The sequence below is a fragment of the Haliaeetus albicilla genome, chromosome 20 (genome assembly GCF_947461875.1).
Source record: "Haliaeetus albicilla chromosome 20, bHalAlb1.1, whole genome shotgun sequence".
Classification (NCBI taxonomy): domain Eukaryota; kingdom Metazoa; phylum Chordata; class Aves; order Accipitriformes; family Accipitridae; genus Haliaeetus; species Haliaeetus albicilla.
This window is the reverse complement of record NC_091502.1, coordinates 12107400-12126499: the sequence shown is the minus strand read 5'-3', so window position 1 is coordinate 12126499 and position 19100 is coordinate 12107400. Positions and strand designations below refer to the sequence as shown.

The following is a 19100-nucleotide window of genomic DNA, read 5'->3' as shown; positions in this document are numbered from 1 at the left end:
ATTATTAATTTGGATGACTGTTATTTATAACCCCTGGTGTCAGTCTTGAATACACAGATTACAGGGTTAAAGGAAAAATAGTGGTTAAAATGTAGTAGTGCTCTCCAGGACATTAATAAATCCTTTTCAGTCTGTATTTGATGACAAATACTTGAAGGAAGTGTCCTAAGACCCTGCAAATGGTTTTTAATGAGATATTACAGTTTTATGTTTCAATCAGCAGTAGCAAATTATTGCTAGCATTAAATGTTTGTCACAACTGACACATTTAAACAAAAAAGCTTGACTGAAATGTTATTCTAGCCATTCTGGCACTGTGCTTTCTCAGATTTACAATAAACTATTTGACTAATAGGGTGGGATACAGTCTTCTAAATACAGGTTTCAAGCTGCCTCCCCAGTAGGGCTTGGGACTCTGTAGATCTTGTTTCACATCTGCTGGTCCCAGCTGGGTGGAGCATCTGAGAAATGTGGTCCTGAACACCAGTGTTCAGGCAACTGAACTCCACTCCTTATGTGTCTTATCTGTCAGTTGATCTGTCCTGGGGGAAGGAAGGTAGAAAAAGAGGACAAGGATACAAATCAGTTCCCATTTTCGTAACAGGTATAATTTTAAAAGGTTTTGAAATTACTTACCTAACTTCTGAAATTTAAGTCCTCAGTCATTCCTGCTTTTTCTATGCATCAGGACTATGTGAAAGTCTTAGAAAGTCACTTAAATAGTTGGGAGGAAGTTTTGGAGTCCTCTTGTCCATCCTTCTGCTAAAAGTAGGAATGTTGCTGACACTAGATGATAGCTGCGTGGCTTTACAGAGCTGAGCATTGAAAGCCTCCAAGGATGGACATTTGACAGCCTCTCTGGGCAGCCTGTGCCAGGGCTGCACTGCAGTAATAGTGAAACAGATTTTCCTCATGTCCAGGCAGAATGACTCAAGCCAAGAACTGTGAATGTTGCTCCTTGTCACACCATCTCCTGTTACCAAGAAGAGTTTCACTCTGCTGCTTCTATAAGTCTCCTTCAAGCAGCTGCTGACAACTATTAGATTTTCCTTCAGTCTTTTCTTCACCAGACTAAACAAGCCCATCTTCCTCAGCCTTTCCCTCTGGGCCATGAGCTGTAGGTCCCTCACCGTCTTGGTAGTCCTCTGCTGGAATCTCTCCAGTTTCTCAATATTTTTCTTGAACTTGGAGGGGGGGGGGCTAAAACTGGGCACAGGTTTCCTGCTGTTGCCTCATCAGTGGTAGATGTGGGGAGACACCACCACCTTCTCTTCTGCTGATGACAGTCACCCTAAGGTATCCCAGGATGCAGTTTTGCACTGAGAGCACATAGTTGGCTGATGTTTAGCCTGGTGCTGACAGTAACTCCCTGTCCTTTTAGGCATGGCTGCTACTCAGCCAGTCATTTCCTAGCTTGCACTGGTGGACAGGGTTAGTCCACCCGGGCACAGAGGTTTGCACTTCCCGTTGCTGAACTCCATGTGATTTCTGCTGGCCCAGTTCTCAGAGTTGTCAGGGTCCTTCTGGACTGAGAGTCTATAATGCACTGTCTTAAACAGTCCTTCCCTTTTTTCTGTCTCCAATTTAGTGCCATTCACAGATTTGCCAAGATTTTACTTTTTCTCTGTATACAGGTCAACGATGAAGACCCTAAACAAGACTGCCTTAGTACTGACCTCTGGGTAAGGCACCATGTTTACAGTCTTGCAAAGAATTCACCACTGTATCTGGTTTACATTATTTCCCTTTCAATAGATTGTTGTTTGTTCACATGTATCAGATTACACTGGCACTGCATATTCTTAACCTCAGTGGACCTCTTAAAAACAAAGTACAGACAGTTTGGATATAAGTGCTGAGAACGTATGCTTTCAACAGAAAACAAAGACAGCTGGGTAAACTCAGTAACTTTGAAAGAATAGAGAAAGCAATAATTTAAATATGGACTTAGGTACTAATTTTTTTGTGATTAAATGTCATATTATTTATGAAATTTATGGCTTGTACAGTCTCCAGATAATGCACTCATTTCTAGAGTCAGATACTTGACATAGGTGTCCAAGACAGAAGCCATATTTTACTACTAAATTCAGTAAAGGAAGATAGAAGCAGAGAAACACACCTTCAGCCACACACACCTTCATCCAGCAAGTACTTCATCCCACCTCAGAGGCACCTTGGACTTTTACAGTTGGATTCATTTCACCTATTGTTAGAGGTCTACAGTGCAGATGCTAAGGATCCTGTTAAAATTGATATAGGGAAATAAGCATTTTCAGGGCATAATTTGTCTGACTAAATGTAGAAATCCACTTTAGGTTGCCTGTTCCTCTCCCTTTGTTATATATGGGACATTCTTATCATTGATTTAATTGTGGATGCTTACGTTATGGACATCTACACCTGGTCAACTGAATCTCACCCTTGTTGACTATAGAAGGATCCTGTGGTTTACGCAAATTCCAAACCTCCATGCCTAAATGTAATTTGAATAAATATGTTCCTTCTCTGTGCTTCGCAGAATGGAATGCAGAAATAGAAACTGTCTTTTACTGATTTCCTTAACCTCAGAACAGGTAAACTTCACCTGTTGCTTCTCATCTTAATGCTTTGCAGCCATTTAGAAGATTCATCTTTGCTGTACTCACCTCTGTTCTTCACTTTGGTCATTGTAAGAATAAGAGTGTCTGCAATCATCAGAGCTATCCCTCCTCCTGTACAGCCGTGATGAGAGGACACCTCAGGACATTATCAAAATGCAGCCTAGAAAGACATGCAGCGCTGTTATCCAAACTATAAAATAAAGAGAGAGCTAATAGTAGTTGAAACTGCAGGTGATAAAAAGAAAAAACTTTGATAGAATCAGAGAGGAAAGGAGTCAGGAAGAGCATTTAGAGGGATGACAGAACTCAATAAAATACAGCATCCATACAGAAAATTAAATGAACTTAGCTTCTACTCAGCTGGGCAAGACTGACTCCATCACAGTAAGTAAGCCACTTACATAGCTGTCATTTTAGTATTAGAACATATGCACAGTATTTTAATTTCTCATAATTCTACAGAACTCAAAAGAGAGCCTGAATCACTAATATTAATAGGATTTAGATAGATACCTACTAGCACTTCATCAAATATACCATATGGAAAGAATAATAGTGTGCATATAAAAATAATACAGCACAGTACCATTAGTAGCATTAACTAACTACAGTCTCTTACTTTTTTCTCAGGGAGTATGACCAGAAAAGATATTTCCTATTACTTGGGATCTGCTACCCTGAAAAATTCCCTTCTGCTAGATGTGGAAATTCTTTTGCAATCCTAGCACCGTTCTGGGGTGGAAGAGCCATGAGACATTCCTGAGAGCACTCAGAGGCCTTTTTGGGCTATGGAACCATGACTTCGGACTTTAGCGGGGAAACGAGATCCTTCATGAGGTAATGCCAGACACTAGCTAAAAATCATAATTTGTTTGAAATACAACTATTTTCTGCTGTTTCATATTCTATTTATTACAGAGGATCCCTAGTCTGGGAATTGGACACTTGCCCAATTGATCTCAATGGGAATTTGTGCAGTGAAAAAAAGATAGTTTATGTAATGTTGCATATAATAAAGCTACTTAATGAAATCATGTTTTTATTGGCAATAAAACACACCCCTCCTGTGTGTAGTAAAGTTCTGTAGGTTCTATGGAGGTCTCTGGTGTGGGTTGCTCAGATAGTATTTCTTCTCTGGCAAGCTGTTCAGAGTCCTGCTTCAAAATCCAAAGTGGAAATGTATACTTTTGGCAGCTAATAAGGTAGTTAAAGTTTCTACCTCTTGTAAAGACTGTGCAAAGCTCACAGCATATTTCTTTTGATTGCAGAGCTTTAAGAATTGTTTGCTGACTGCAGCACAGCATTACTTAAAGAAAATTTGTTGAGGAATTGGCACTATTTACAGTGCAGTCAGCAGGGGTGGCAGGTAACATTTAATTACATATTTAAATGCCTACATGTTTTGCTATGAACACTTAAACTAGAAAGAATATCACATTTTACTAATAACACTAATGCCCGGTCTGGCTGTTGTTCCTCATGGCAGGTGGTATTGCTTGGATCACAAAGCTGTAATCAAAAGGGTATTAAAGCCAAATTGATAATTTTCTGAGCACTTACTTTTTTCAATTTGCTGGATTTTTACAGTTGTTCAAAATTGTGTCACTTTGTGCCATTGCAATTTGATGCAATTGCATAATTCCATGCAGTTGCAGCTTTTTTCTTAGGCACTGGACTTCTTTTGTTACGTGTGTCCCTCTCCCTCTAACCAACTTTCCTTCTTTCCTTCCTTCCTTCCTTCTTTCCTTCCTTCTTTCCTTCTTTCCTTCTTTCCTTCCTTCCCTCCCTTCTGTAAACAGTAAACAATAGACTTGAGTTCAGTTAGCTAAAACAATTAGTTATTAAAATTAACAAATTTGTGATAAAGAATATTCTTCCAAATGCAAGAACATAAAGTTGAACAAGTTCAGCACAATGCTGTCAGGGAACAGGGTGGTCCTGCCTTCTCCCAGCCAGCTTTTCCTACCAGCTCAGAGAGCTGATTCTGATTTTTTTTCTTTTTGGTTAATTTTCATCCAGATACTTCCATGGTCTATCTCACTGCGTGACTATTAAGTGTTAACAACAGTGGAGGTGAAGCAGAAGAAACTAATGTCCATTAGCGTGATACCAAAGATACTGGAACTTAGCATTTTGGATGAAGCACAGACTGTCCTAAGTCAAAGTGACAACATCACCAAACCTCATCACCTTCAAGAAATTAACTTAAGCATGCACACACAAGCTTTGCTGAATTTCAGTCATAAAAAAGTCTTCCTGAGATTCAGAGATTGAAGCTGTAGCCTCTAGACATACTCAGTTCCATGAAACCAAACCAGAATGAACAGCACCCAAATTAACCTGTTTTCCAGCTTATGATGAATTTTCTTCTCAGCTTCCAGCTTTTGTACCCTTCTACCCTTCTGGCCCTTCTCTTTTTCTTTAAAGCTATACCTTAAATCCCAAATCTTTTTAACTGCATAACCTTGATGCTTTATATACTCTGTATATAAATAGTGTACTGGTATTTCTATCTCGTTGTGGAACAGTTCTTGCAAGCGGTCTTTCTGGCTAATGTTGTTTTCTGTCTCAAAAATTGCACATGTAATATTCTTAAGTTCACTTATAATAATGTGTAATTAAAAAAAAGGTTTGAGAAATAAATTATAGCACAAACTGGTTTTAGGTTTTAGAAACTGTCTCTGTTTACTAGATCAAAACAAAATTAATCCAGAGTTTCTCTACAGTTTGAAAGCAGCACTAAATTAAATGGTATCTTCTCTATCATGCTGCCAGTGCTGCTAAGAAATACAGCATTAGAAATAAGATGCCACAGTAACTCTTTTACAGTTTAATTCCTGCAAGGCTTCTAGCATTTGTTGCTCTGCAATCTAAGATTTTTTTAGCACAGTAAGAAGCACAGAGAAGATTTTTGAGAGCAAAAGGATAATTTATAACATGCTACTTGACCCATTCCTCAACTAATAAGATCAATTCTACCCTCTGTGATACCTGAATGTCATGGGGAGTTAATCATCAGAGCTTTCGGTCTTTACACATTTCCCATCAGGCTTACTGCACCATGGGTTCTCTCAACCTAGTATCTCTTCTCAAATTCATATTGCTCATCGTCTCCATGTTATTCTGCTGAATTACTTCTTTTGGCTTTGTAGTGATGAATCACACACTCCGGTGGGCCCAGCATTGAGTAAATTAACATATTCGGAGTCTACAAAAATTCAGATTTTCAAAGTTGATTTTCAATATCCATTTTGCCCATTAATGTGACTGGGAATTTGTAATCAGCTAGACTAGACAGCTTCCAGACAAATATATATATATATATATATGTATATATATTAATTTTCTGAAACCAGAATCAGAACTTCTATGTCACTTAAAAAAAAAATTGAAAAATCTTGTGAATGCTAGCTGTCTGTCATTACATCTGCAATATCTACAGTTTGCCTGGGTGCTCCGCAGTTCAGCCTTTTCCAGCAGTTTTTATTGGCACCCATTGCTCATGAGTGAGCACTGGCCAATGCCCATGAGGTTTGACTGAGCAAGGTCGCTGTGGGGACAGTAGGCGTGGTCAGGGCTTGCAAATCACCTGCTGTACACAGATTGGAAAAGAAGCTGTTTAAAATTCAGCTCTTTTTCTCAGACAAATGGTTTTGGGTGAGATTTTATCTTCATCCTCTCAGGAAAACCTCTACAGAATATAAATATTTGTGGGGAGGGTATCACAAGAGTTTTTAAGTTTCACTATTCTTACAATTAATATCACACATCAGGAAAGCTGTGGAAGCTGAAACCCTGATTTGTATGCATTTTCAGATGCGGCCTCTTAGAATGTTTTTCTAGCTTGTGGTGATATCACATTGGTGCATGTAAATAAATACTCAGCACAAGCTGAAAACTTTGGCTTAGGTGAAGCATGGCTGTTCTGAATTGCACAGAGAGGTTTGCCCTGTCGTTTCACCAAAATATCTTTTTTGTATTCAAGATCTAATGTAAAATATTCAGCAGGACTACAACAGAAAGAGTAAATGTTTCTTTGTGGACCAGAATCAGTTAACTTGTGAATCCAATGGGAGAAAAAAAAAAAGGAGATGGGGCTGAAATGAAATCTTGCTCCTACACACTGCATGATACAGAAGGACCTGAAAAAAAGGGGAGCAAAACAGTTGTGTTGGATTAGAAATAACAGGTAGAAATATCAAGCTGTGAGTTGTGAGCATGTACCCAAACTAAGCTTGGGAGCTGGGGTTTTGCTTTAGAACTATCTCTAGAAACAATTGTAATGATCCATGCCACGAATGACATGATATATGACATTGTATGCCTGAAAAGAATTAGTACTCTACAAGTGTGATAAATCCATCTGCCATCCATCCCGAAGGAAAAAGGAACTCCTATAGTTTCCTCTGCATCACTCCATCCATTTCAGCTGAATTCCAGACAATGTACGGGCATGGTAGGTTTCCCAGCCACTTGTACATTCTCTTGCAATAACTCTTTTATGGGAACTCAGTCTTCCTGCTATTAGTTGGAATGTACTTTATAACTGCCCATTGCTTCAGCCTGTCCTAGCAGTTCAGAATTAATAGACAGGAAGTTTATATTTTCTGCAGTTTTCATGACTTTTTTGTTACCTTGCATCCTGCCATTCAGTCTTCACTGGGAAGTGAATGGAGAGTATTGTTTGCTAATAGACAGGGAAGAGGACTTTGCAGTGATTTATCATTTATTTTTAGTTTCACCAGATTTTAGCATGAAGTAATGGATGATGTAATCATTGTAGTCAGTATAGGTGGCAAAGACTGCCTTGAAATAGGCAGTGTGAATAAACAGCATTGTATCACTCACTTTCTTCAAGGAGGAAAATTATTTATTTGCAATGCAATAGCATGCTTGTGCTTAAATTTACCTTACTATCTACAAAGCATGCCAGTAGCTCTACATTCTGGTGTTACAAATGCTATATCAACACCATATTTAAGATGTATAACTGTATTTAACATCATACTTAAGTTCAAACCTGTGTAACTATAGCATGTTAAAACACTGTGTTAGAAGGAAGAGGTGGGGAACCTTTACATAACCAAGTAGGAACAGTAAATGTCGATGACCTTTCTTCAAAGCCCAGGGAGTGGTGTGTTTAGTTACCGGTGACTCCTTAGCCCAATTATTCAGCTCTCACCAGCCTTCAACCTTCAACAAAAGCAAGATTTAAACTAACCCTTCTGTATTGCCTTGTACGTGCTGCTCTCCCTGTGCATCACTAGTCCCTACTCCTTGTGGTACCACTTGCTAATTAGCTCTATGTATCAGGAACTGAACCTGGGATGGGTCAGCTATAGCACTTGCACTGAACTGGGCTGTTGGACCATCTTGTCAAGGGACGCTTGTTCCTCTCTATTCTCCTTCCCTGACCTGGTTAAGATGCTTGTGTTACGGTCAAGGAAGCCGCCCTGCATTTGATCAGAGGATTGTTCCATTTTGGATTAAATGGAGGAGAAGCAACTGCTTGAAACCAAATGCAGTTAAAGAAATTACTCAGAAAACTTTCTGAGACTAGGAAAAAAACCCCGCAACTTCAGTGTAATATATTATCCACTATTGTACAGCAAGTTTCTCAGTTATTCAGTACCATATCAGATGTTCTACACTCAGGACAGTTCATAAGGTCCTTGGTAGTTTTCAAGGACCATCCCGATTATTTGGTTTTCCTGGACTGTGCAGTCTCTGTGCGTTTTCTCCAAGTTAAAGGCCTTACCATGGTCTTTTTAAATGTCCAGCATTTCTCTATAGGCAGCTTTTTGCCTATTTTATGCTGCACCCACATAATCAAATAGCTTACACAGGTTTTATAGAGAGCAAATAACAATATTTTGTGTCAGCCTTCACTTTGATAAGCTAAACAAATATCAGGTTGCTTCTTGGGTCAAACCAGTTGTAGAGTGTCTGCTTGTATGCCTCTGGAGGCCAATGTCACTGAGTATCAGGCACTGTAGTTTAGAGGGTCATAATGCAGTGGAAAAGGCAGGAGGTGTCAGTGGGAGTTCACTTAGCAAATGCCTCACAAACTTAGTTTATAGGTGGGTTATCACTTTGCCGACTTATAGTCAATGTTGATTATTCAGTAGGGTCCTACATGCCAGCAACAAGAAAACTCCCTCAGCACATATACAAATAATTCTAAACGTGTTGGGTTTTTTTTGTTTTTGTTTTTGTTTTTTTTTAATGTAGACATTTGCATGTCCATGTGAGCTCTGCTTTATACTCATTGGTCTCTGTTTTTCAATAAGCACTGCTGTGAAGGGCAAAGAACAGCAGTTTAGTATTTGATGAAACTTGCATAGCTTGTTAAAATGCTTATCAGACAAAAGAACTTATATATTCAGATAAAATAAAAAGCACTTGATGATGGCTAGAGCTCAGTGCAGTCAGCTAGTGATACTAAAATGCAAGGACTAGTTTTCATTTGCTCCTTGAATTAGCTTTATGTAGAAGAAGGACTTTTTAAGGGATACTTCCATTTTGGTTATTAAAATTGCTGACTTAGCCCACATTGTTCAATCCTGAAGATGTCAGGTATGCAGTAGCTGCATTTCTCAGTGAAACTAATTTGCTTACCTTTTCTTGTCAGGGTCTTAATTTGGACCCAAGTGTCTTCATTTTAATTGAAAGAAAACAATTAGTCTTCTTCATGGAAGCCTACATGGCTTATCTTCATTTAATAATCAGTTGTGTAATTGGTGTTCAGATACAGTTTAACTGGGAAAATTGCAGCATTTTGCCTATGTGGGGTTATTTGAATACTGAAACTGCAGCTTCCTATAAAGCAATCGATTCCTTGAGGGCACACAAATCCTTGCCTGACCTTTTGAAATAAATTAGCAACAGAATCCAAGGGTTGGTATTTTGATGTAAAGGTTGCAATGAATGCCATCTGTCGGATATCAGAATGGTTTAATGAAGGCCTCTTTTACATCAGGTGCCCTCTGAGTTCAGGAGGATGCTCTGGGGGCTGTGCTGTAGCCCAGCCTGTACATTGCAGTAAAGCTGGACAATTTGCCTTCCTATGACTTAATGAGAAAATCTATCTGGAAGCTGCGAAATACAGCAGTCTCCAATCTTTTCAAAATTTATGAAAGATTCCCCTGTGATGGCTTGCTCAATGGTGTTAGTGGCTGCTGAGTCTGGTGGCCTGATGGAGGCAAAGGCTGCCACAGCTCCATACACCCACATCCAGCCAGCAGCGGGGCCAAGCACGTCTTCCCATAGACACACAGACACACACACGCACACACAGAGGTGGGTCTCAGTTGACCCCCAGACCCCACAGTCTTTCAGACCTGCACCCTCTGGTCCCTCCAGCAGCCAGCTTGGTCCCTCCAGTCATTGGCACCATGGAGACACAGGCCTCCAGCCCCTGGTCCCACCCCACAGGCTGTCACTGAGACACTGCCCCCCACACACCCCCCCGCACACAGGACAGAGCCCCTCGCCTGGGAAAATGGCTAGAAATGGGGTTTAGTGAGAGGCCAGGACAGACTGCACTGGTCACGCACAGGGCACGGCCAGGCAGGTGCACTGACCAGCCCCAGCTTGCACAACGACTGGCCCTTTTTGTCCCCTTATCCTGCTGTTTTCCCACTCACTCCTCCCCAAAACACCGCGATCCTCCCTTCACCCATCCTTCCCGGAACGTCCCATAAGAAGTCCTGTGCGATCCTGAAATACCCTTCCCCTGCCCTCCCATGTTGGTCCCCATGCCCCTGGCAGTGACCACCCCTCAGCCTGTGGGGTGATGGGGACCCCCTCCTGTTGGGTTATGATGATGGGTGTCCCCCGGCCCATGGGCTGAGGCTCCCTAGGGCAGCCCAGGGTGGGTGATGGGGTTGAGGGCTCCATTGGTCTGATGAGGTGACTGCGGCTCCCTCCTGTGCCGGTGTGCCCCTCTGCTCCTTCTTGTGGGTGGGGACAAGCCTTTAGTCATGTAAGCTAACAAGTTGTGTCTGTGTTACTAACGAACCGGACATTTACAACACCTTGGGGGGAAAAATCCTCCTGCAGAGATGTTTGGTCCTTCTCCTCACACCACCTAAGATATGTGGCTCTGTCTTGGTCCTTGAATTATTATACCGCTGATGCTGTTGGGTAAGTGTCGGGCTAGGAGCTCAAAATCCTGCCTACCTTGGCAGGGAGAAGGGTCTGGTCACCAAGGACTGGAGAGTCTTCCCTGAGCCACAGCCCTCAGTGGAGGTCCAAGCCTTTTTCAGACTTTTCTTTGTCTCTTGTTCCACACAGTTTGTCAAAACAAACTAATGCCTTCCCCTTGCTCTACATAAAGTCTAGTAATAGAGTGGAGTCTCCATCCTTGGAGAAATTCAAAACTCAACTGGACATGACTGAGCAACGTGCTGTAGGTGACTGCTTTTAGTGGAGAGTTGGACAAGACCATCTCCAGAGGTCCCTTCCCACCTCAGCCAGTCTGCGATTCTTCAATGCATAACAGTTTATCATTTTGGGGGAGGGAATCCTCTGTCTTCATATACTAGGTCCATGTGGAAATACCATACTATCAAACCAAATTGATTTGTTTATTCTTTTTTTGGTAAAAGGTGATGACTATGACAGTGGATAGAAAGATTTGACAGAATTGCATTGTTACAAAGGGTGGTTCTCCAGACCACCTTCACCTTGGAGAGGGTAAACTCATTTCAGACTGAGCTAAGAGAGCTCATCTCAGTGCACCCTCTACTTGAGATGATACTCTCCAAACTCAAACACGGAAAAAAAAGGTTAAGATGTCTGCTCTTATTACTTATCTAATAAAATGCAAGGAATAAAAGTTAAGGTTTTTTTCTTATGTCCTCACCCTTTATATCAAAATATTTGAAAGGTACCTAGTTCTTTTTACTCTGTTCTCTTACCACTGATTCTGAAACTGAAATTCTTTCAACTGAAGCAGAAATCCTTTGTCAGCTTGAAAATGAAGCATTTAGTACAGTAACTGTTATTACACAACTAGTTCCATTTTTATTAAAGCATGCCTGTGCCACAGCAACTTTCTACATGCAATACATAAATCATGTTTGGAAACTCGGTTTCAAAAATCAGGTTTTATAAATTCAGTTTTAACATATCATTTTCACTACCTATAAAGAAATTTCAGACCAAGTCTTAAGTCAAATCAGTTTTAGAAGATAGTCTAAAACCTAGAATACTTCCTTTCTACTATTCATGGCAGAATACTTGCTGGTTTGGAAACCCCATTTCTTGAGGAAGTCTTTGAAAAGAAATGCAAAATCGAATTTGCACTTTCAACACTTAAGGCAGATTTTCAAGGCCCATCAATGAATGACCAGATAAATAATGAATGCTATGTATTACAGGATATTTGACCAAGACTATCAATAAGCAAAGTTAAAGTTCCTAGAATGAGAAACCAGAATACTAATTTCTGCATTTTCATTAGCTGCTGCACTGGAGTCCCTGGGAGAATAAGTACAAATTCGACATCTGTTAAATTTGCATTACAGCATGTGACTGGGCAATGCAGTCCAGAAAAGAGCAAGGGAAATTTTAAATTAATTTGCAGGGAAGTATTTTTACAGCTGTTACAGATCTTAAACTCAGCTAGAAGAAGATTCTGCATTCTTCAAAAATAGGAAGAATGTTTAAAAAATACATTTGTTTTTATAAAAAGGTGATGGCGAGTTCCTGAATGACCTCAAGAACCATATACTTCTTCAGCTGAAGAGACACAGAGCTACTTTTCATATTGCAGATTTATAAAAGCTTTCACTCATGTGAGCACAAGGACAAACTGATAATGTTAGCTAGCCATTAGTTATATAGGCACATAGCAATGCCAGATGGGAGGAGCTTTATGCCATCCTTGAATACTTAGCAATTGCTGAGCTGCTGTCTACACAGGGTATACAGTGCATGTCTGAAGAGCAAAAAATTTCTCCTCCACCCATTAAGTATGTCCTTGTTCACTGCACACAAGAGAACCACTTCTTTTGTTAGGAAATGTCTCTTCTGACTGCCTTTTTGAGGGGGAAAAAAAAAAAGATATGTAAATTCTTTGAGTAACAAGGACCAAACCAAAGGCGGCAAATAAGCTCATCTGAACAGCTGACAGTTCCAGGTTGGTGGCACTACTGTACAAAGCAAGGTGCACATGCATGAGGACAGGCTGCAAAGCTGGGTCACCAGACTGTATGCTATCTGTATTTCCCTTATCAGACAGGGCATCTAGCTAGTGAAGAATTAATTTGGCAAAAATTTCATGACCTTATTCAGTCCAAGATCCAGTGAAGGCCTAAGGCAGCTTTAGCTTAAGCTTAACAGAAGAACCTTAAACTGAAAGTTAAGTTATCAGAGCTATGAAAGTTATGTTCCAGATGCAACACAACAAAATTTGCTTCTGCCAAAGCAGGGGGAAATGCCTGAACTCACAGGCGTAGATTAAATTTCCCCATCTTGAGAGGCTTTATGTTCCTCCATCTGCCCTGCGCACAGCAATTGGATGCTTAGCTCTGTCCTGGTTCAGGTGAGATGTGGAGCTTCAGCAGGAGCTTCCTTTGCCAGTAAGGAGCAACTTCAGTAGGGCAAGTGAAGACATCTCTGCTGGAGCCATGCCAAACCTACGGGGGCTGAGACCACCACTGAGTCTGGGAGAGTGCCCTAATCTGGCTATCCAAAATCCTGTGCTGCTGTCACACTGCTACTGCTTTACAAGGAAGCTGTCAGCTCTTCCAGCTTGGGGGTTCAAAGTCGATTATCCCAAAATTGCACTCTGGTACTTCCCCGATGCTCCTGTGAATGACTGCCAAAATTCACCAGGAGACCTAGCACGGATGGTATCATAGTGTGGAAATGTCTTCCAGTAAATCAGGGGTTTTAGTTCATCTGAATTCTGAATAATCACTCAGCATATCTTCTTTCAAAAGCAGTATTTATTTTTTCATCAAGATAAGACACATTACATACTGGATAAAGTAAAAAATACTGCTAGGAAAGCTGCATTTAACTGAGATAACAACAACAAAAAAATATAGATTGCACTTGAGAAAGTAGGCTCTATCCCAGAAGAATACAGTAAATAAAAAGCTAGTGAGCAGTTTGAAATTAGGAATCTTTCTGAATTTCCTTTGAAAATGTATTTATTTTGGGAGGTTCCAATTCCACCAATAAAAATGAATCAGATTAGGTTTTTTTAATAGCTTTGCTTTTTAAATTAAAATAGTATGTAAACAACATAATAATTATTACATAGACAAAAGAGACAGTAAAGGTATGGAAAAACATCTCTGCATTTTCTGCTAATAAATAGAAAGGAAAAGTTTTGCTGGTATTTGGTCTCACCAGGGTCATTGCAGCATGGGGCTTGGGATTTGGGGAGTTTTTCTTAGTTCACATGTATGTTATCATCCCCACACTGCAACATAAAGCCCACCCTTGACTCTCCTGCACTGGCCAGGAGCATGCTATCTGTATGGCAGATGGCATCATGAAGCAGTGGTTGGTTCCATTCATTATTAAGTGTCCCAGGAGTAATGCTTTAAGTTTTGTGACAAGTTTAGCCTGTATTTAAGAAAGTGAACCCAACATTAAGCAAGAGGGTAATCCCTGTTATACCACTTTACAGCTGAATTTTTCTGCTGGACCCTGGCAGCCACTGCTACCTCTATCTAATTCAGTTAGTTAAACTACTAGCTGTTCAGTCTTTAAAATAAGTATTCATATCATCCACCTTTGTGTATCTCACTTAGATGCCCAGATCAGATTTCTGATGTCTCTATATAGTCAAAAGAGAGAAAGAAAAGTTCCCACATTGGCCAATTTCAACCTAGGGGCTAAGGCACACTTTGGAAGAGCCTCTCTCACCCAATTGCCTTTAGCAGTAACTCAGGCTTCCACACAAGGCTGGATCCCCCAAATTAGGAGATGTAAATACCCCTCCCAACACAGGGCTGGACTGGACTGGAAACTGGACCAGCAGGCAGAGGTGAGTGGGAGGCACCAGGCACAGTGGATGCTTGGTGCACATTTTCCCCTGGGGGGGTGGGAATTAAAGGACCACTTAAAGCACGAAGCCATATGAAACTGATGGTTCCTACAACCAATGCTAACTATGAGGCCAGAGTGCTTAGGCATCATTTGGGCATAATTCAGTCAGGAATATACACTGGAGTGCACTGTCTCAAAAACAATCAATACTGCCAAGGTCTCGCATGCAAATTTCTTCCAAAATTAGCTAAAAATTATGGAAGGGCTAGATCAATCTTGTTATTAAGCTAGAAACAGAAAAAGAATGAAGTCTTCTTTAAAGACTCCTGAACTACGAAACAAAGCTGGCAATCTTTGGTTACAGTGCTGTTCTTTTAATGTGAATTGCTTTGAAAAATGATGACTCACTTCCCAAGTCAGCATTCAGGAGCATTTTTAAATAGACATCTGGGAGCCAGAGAGGAAAAATTAATATAAATAATAAAAAACCCACACTTTTTGAATCTCAAAGCTTGAAGTACAGGAAAGAAAGTAACACAACATTTCTAAGGGCTGTTTCAGTAAAGTTTTGCTAAAATTATAAGAACATTTATAAAATACTTGAGCTGATAAAAAGGATAAGTCAGAACATTAGGGCGCTTTTTTAACAAAACTGTAGATTGCTAAAACATACTGGCTTGAAGGCTCTGAATACTATATGATAGCACATGCCAGTTTCCACTAATTATAACACACTATTGTCAAACTACTTTACTCTTTCAGAGACAGAAACACAATAGGCAACACATACAAGATGAATTGATGCAGCTGCTATTAAATATAAAACCTTAGCCATTAAACGTGCCGCCCCATTCCCTCTGTTACATTCATGATCAAAACTCCAATTCTTTGCCAGACTTAAGTGTGCCTGTATTTTACACTTTTGGAGCAGCATTTAAAAACCTTTAAAGCTAGTTTGGAAGGATTTTATTTTTCCTTTTTTTCATCTAGAGCACTTTCATAATATTTTAAAAGGCATAGGAAGCTATGCTATAGCTTTTAAAGTGCTTATTTTATTATGAGATGGTGTTTAATAATAATCTTCTGGAAGTTAATAAATGATGCACATTTTCTATGACAGACAGACATTGCTTAATGAGTTAATATGCCTCAGCAAAATGCAATCAAAAAGAAATTCACTGTCAACAGTTTAACCATAGCAATACACAGAGCTGAAATGAGACAACTAACCTCAGATAACTAAGATTAATGCATATATGACAAAGTTCTAATAATCCATATTTAAAACGAACAAACAAACGAACAAACAAACCAACCCCAAAGCAAATAATGATAATTAAATCTCAAGCACAGTTTTGTTTCCAATAACACAACTGCAAAACAAATCAATATTTTCAACAAACAAGTGCCCTATCTTCATTGCCTGCGTGGGGAAACATGGCACTCCTCAAACTGCAGTGAGGAGGATACAAGGGGTGGACTGTCTCTCCCTTTTCTTCTAGAGGGGGCTCCTCCTGGGCAACTGTTGGCAGCTCTGGGCAAGGGGCAGGACTTCAGCCCAGGTAGGTAGAGACCAGAATCAACCCCAGCCCACAGGGATTTACGTGGGGACCTAGCAGGAGCCCCCTCTAGCAGAAGCGCCTGGGTGATGGCTCCCATGGAGTCACCGTGGCAAAAGTACCAGCCTCCACACCCCCCTACCACCACCAGTGTCCCAGCTTATGCAAAGCATCTACTAATTTCAGCACACAATCTGCTTGAGTACAAACAGTGAGATTTGACTTTATTGGTGTGTTATTTCATCATTACATCTCACTGTATTGGGCTGGAACGCTGGGAAGTTCCCTCTTGGAGCGGGACAAACCATTTTACACTCATACAGGCTCAAATTCTTTCTTCATTTGTACCCACAAAACCCTACTGACTGTCAAGAGAGCGGAGCAGGTAGAAATGGCAGCAGAATTTGAGTGTAGGAACTGGTGAGTGAGAAACAGAAACACAATGCTATTTCATTGCCAGCTACCACAAATACGTACACAACTGGTGTTTAATTTCAGTGGGCATTGTGTGCCTAAGGACTACAAGTGAGCTTTGAAAATCTTAACTCTCAGAATCTAGCTACAGATAACCATAATTCTATATTCTTGGATGCCGATACATAAATCTATGATATACTTGTTTAGCTGCCATGGCACTAATCAGCACAGCTATGCTGAAACACAGCGATCATTTTTGCTAATTGCAAAGGCAGGCTAGTAGCAAAGTTCAAATGATTAGTGAGCAAAGGTCCGCAGAGCAATCCTGCTTAAAAGTAAATGTCTGGTAAGCCGCAATTAGTGTGTCTTGGTTTTTCCTTTTTTTTTTTTTTATCGGGGTGGTCTTGAACTGCAGATACAATCACAACGCTCATGGTGATCCAGCTGTATATCTACTAAGGCCATGTTGTTCCTGGTTCTGCCTTTTCTTCTGGTATGCCCAGCCTCAGGGACGAATTTCAGCACCTGGGAGGATCAATAGAAATGCATTGATTAGAAAACACTGTTAGAGATTTGAGGAGAGTGTTGGGACCCTGAGGGCACAAACAGCCCTTAATGGCCCTGACCAGCATTAATTTGGACACGTTTTTGTTTTACTTTCAGCTTTTTCTTTCCACTCTGTGACATCCTGCTGTACTGTTTGTCCTGGAGCTTTGACAGATTGGATTATTTCCTACATCAGGTATCTTTATATCGTGCAGTTCCCTAACCATGTCCAGCGTTGCTCTTTTGCATGCAAATTATCAAGCATGTTTCCTTTGGCTCATCTTTGCAGTCCCATACATATTTGAATTGCTCTGCCCCTTCTCTCACTTGTATAATATTTCTGCTCTAAAGAACAAGGAACATTTTTTTATGCAATTTGAAATTTCTGAAGCACATATCATTAGAATTGGTCCAAAAATGAAATGCCTGTGGGAGGCAGAAGGAGATGAATGGAGCTTGTGCAAAATATGTGCCGGATCCTATTGAGTTTCTCTGGAATCTGACTTCTGTTGGCTTATCTTAAAAATCTCTCCTTCAATTTAAATAATTTCTTAAGAATTTACTGTGAATAATGTGAAACAAACAAACAAACAATTATTTCCTAGGGAAATATACATCATATAGGATGCTTCTGAAAAAATTCTGTCGAGGCAAGATAACCCCAAACCTCCTAAAAAGGAGTGTTGAAGGTTATAAAGGAGATGAAAATGAGGCAACAAACATAAGTTGCAACAAAAGAAATCCTATTTGGGTATATGGAAGAAAATACTGAGAGTGGTTAAACACTGGAGCAGGTTGCCCAGAGAGGTTGCAGAAACCTTGAAGATAGTCAAAATTAACAGGACAAGGCCCTGAGCAACCTCACCTAACTTCAAAATTCTCCCTGCTTTGAATGGGAGATTGGGCTAGATGACCCCCAGAGCTGCCTTCTAACCCATATTATTATATGAATCTATGATTCCCTGAAAATGGTCTGTGGATATGTGGAAACAGCCATAATGTTGCATCCTATCTAAACTTCTGTGATAGTGTAAGTATGTAAACCATGGACTGGAAAATGCTGAGGAGGATGGTGGGTTGCAGGGGCATGCTTTGCAAGCCCACCACTGGAGGGTGAGTTGCTGTGTAAGAGCTCATATTCCCACTAGCATGGTGGTGCAGGTTGAGGGGGAGAAATCTGTTTTGTTTCATTAGTTTGCTGTTGATGGGCATCCAGTAGTTTAACAAAAGAGATATTAATTTCCAATTTCTGCCCTGAAGCTCAAATACTAGTTTGGATTAGGTACAACATATGAGTTAAGACTAAGAACACTTTAACTCTCCTACATTTTTCTTTCCAAATCTCACAGTGCATTGCACAGAAAGATACGCATCATTGTCAAACTTGTATAGACAGAGAATCTGAAACTGATTTGCTCAAGGATCTGCAACACATCAGTAGAAAAAGTACCAGCAGCATTATATGGTCCTTTCCCTTTTGAAATCACGTATTTACTGATGGGGAGCAGGACATGGAGAAAGAAAGGCTGCAGTCCACAGCTGGTGGTAGGCAGGTGGGCCAGTTCTGCTCTCTGTGGCCTCAAGCACTTGAGTCCAGAAACCATGCACCAGTACGGTACTAAAACTAACACATCTTATGTCTTGGCAGACTATTGTGACTCATGCTAGCTTGGCAAAATGACTGCTAGTTCAGCTATATTTGTCTTGCTTGTTCAAAAAATAGAGAGAAGTCTGTCTTGTGTATAACCTGCTAAAGCCACTGGTCAAGTGGGAAGTGGGACCTAAACATCTTTAGTGTCAAAGCCACAGAAATACCCACACTTCTGCCCTGAATAACAGGTCTCCTAACTAACACATCATACTGTTACTCAATTAATAAACCTCTTTTTTTTACAAAGTACTTTCTGTACTTTGACATCACAACACCATACAAGAATTGAGATGGTCTTGGGAAGGAGAAGGAATA

The 19100-nt window shown here is 40.4% G+C and overlaps 1 protein-coding gene across 5 annotated transcripts in view; it reads right to left on the bottom strand.

Moving 5' to 3' along the window:
- Positions 1-13540: 13540 nt before the first annotated feature.
- Positions 13541-19100, bottom strand: part of PDGFD (platelet derived growth factor D) — a 148314-nt gene continuing 142754 nt past the window's right edge. For all 5 annotated transcript variants that reach the window (XM_069808300.1, XM_069808299.1, XM_069808303.1 and 2 more), the window contains one exon: positions 13541-17113. In XM_069808300.1, the coding sequence (XP_069664401.1) occupies positions 16979-17113 (135 nt within the window). In that variant the 3' untranslated portion in view covers positions 13541-16978. The remainder of the gene's footprint in view (positions 17114-19100) is intronic.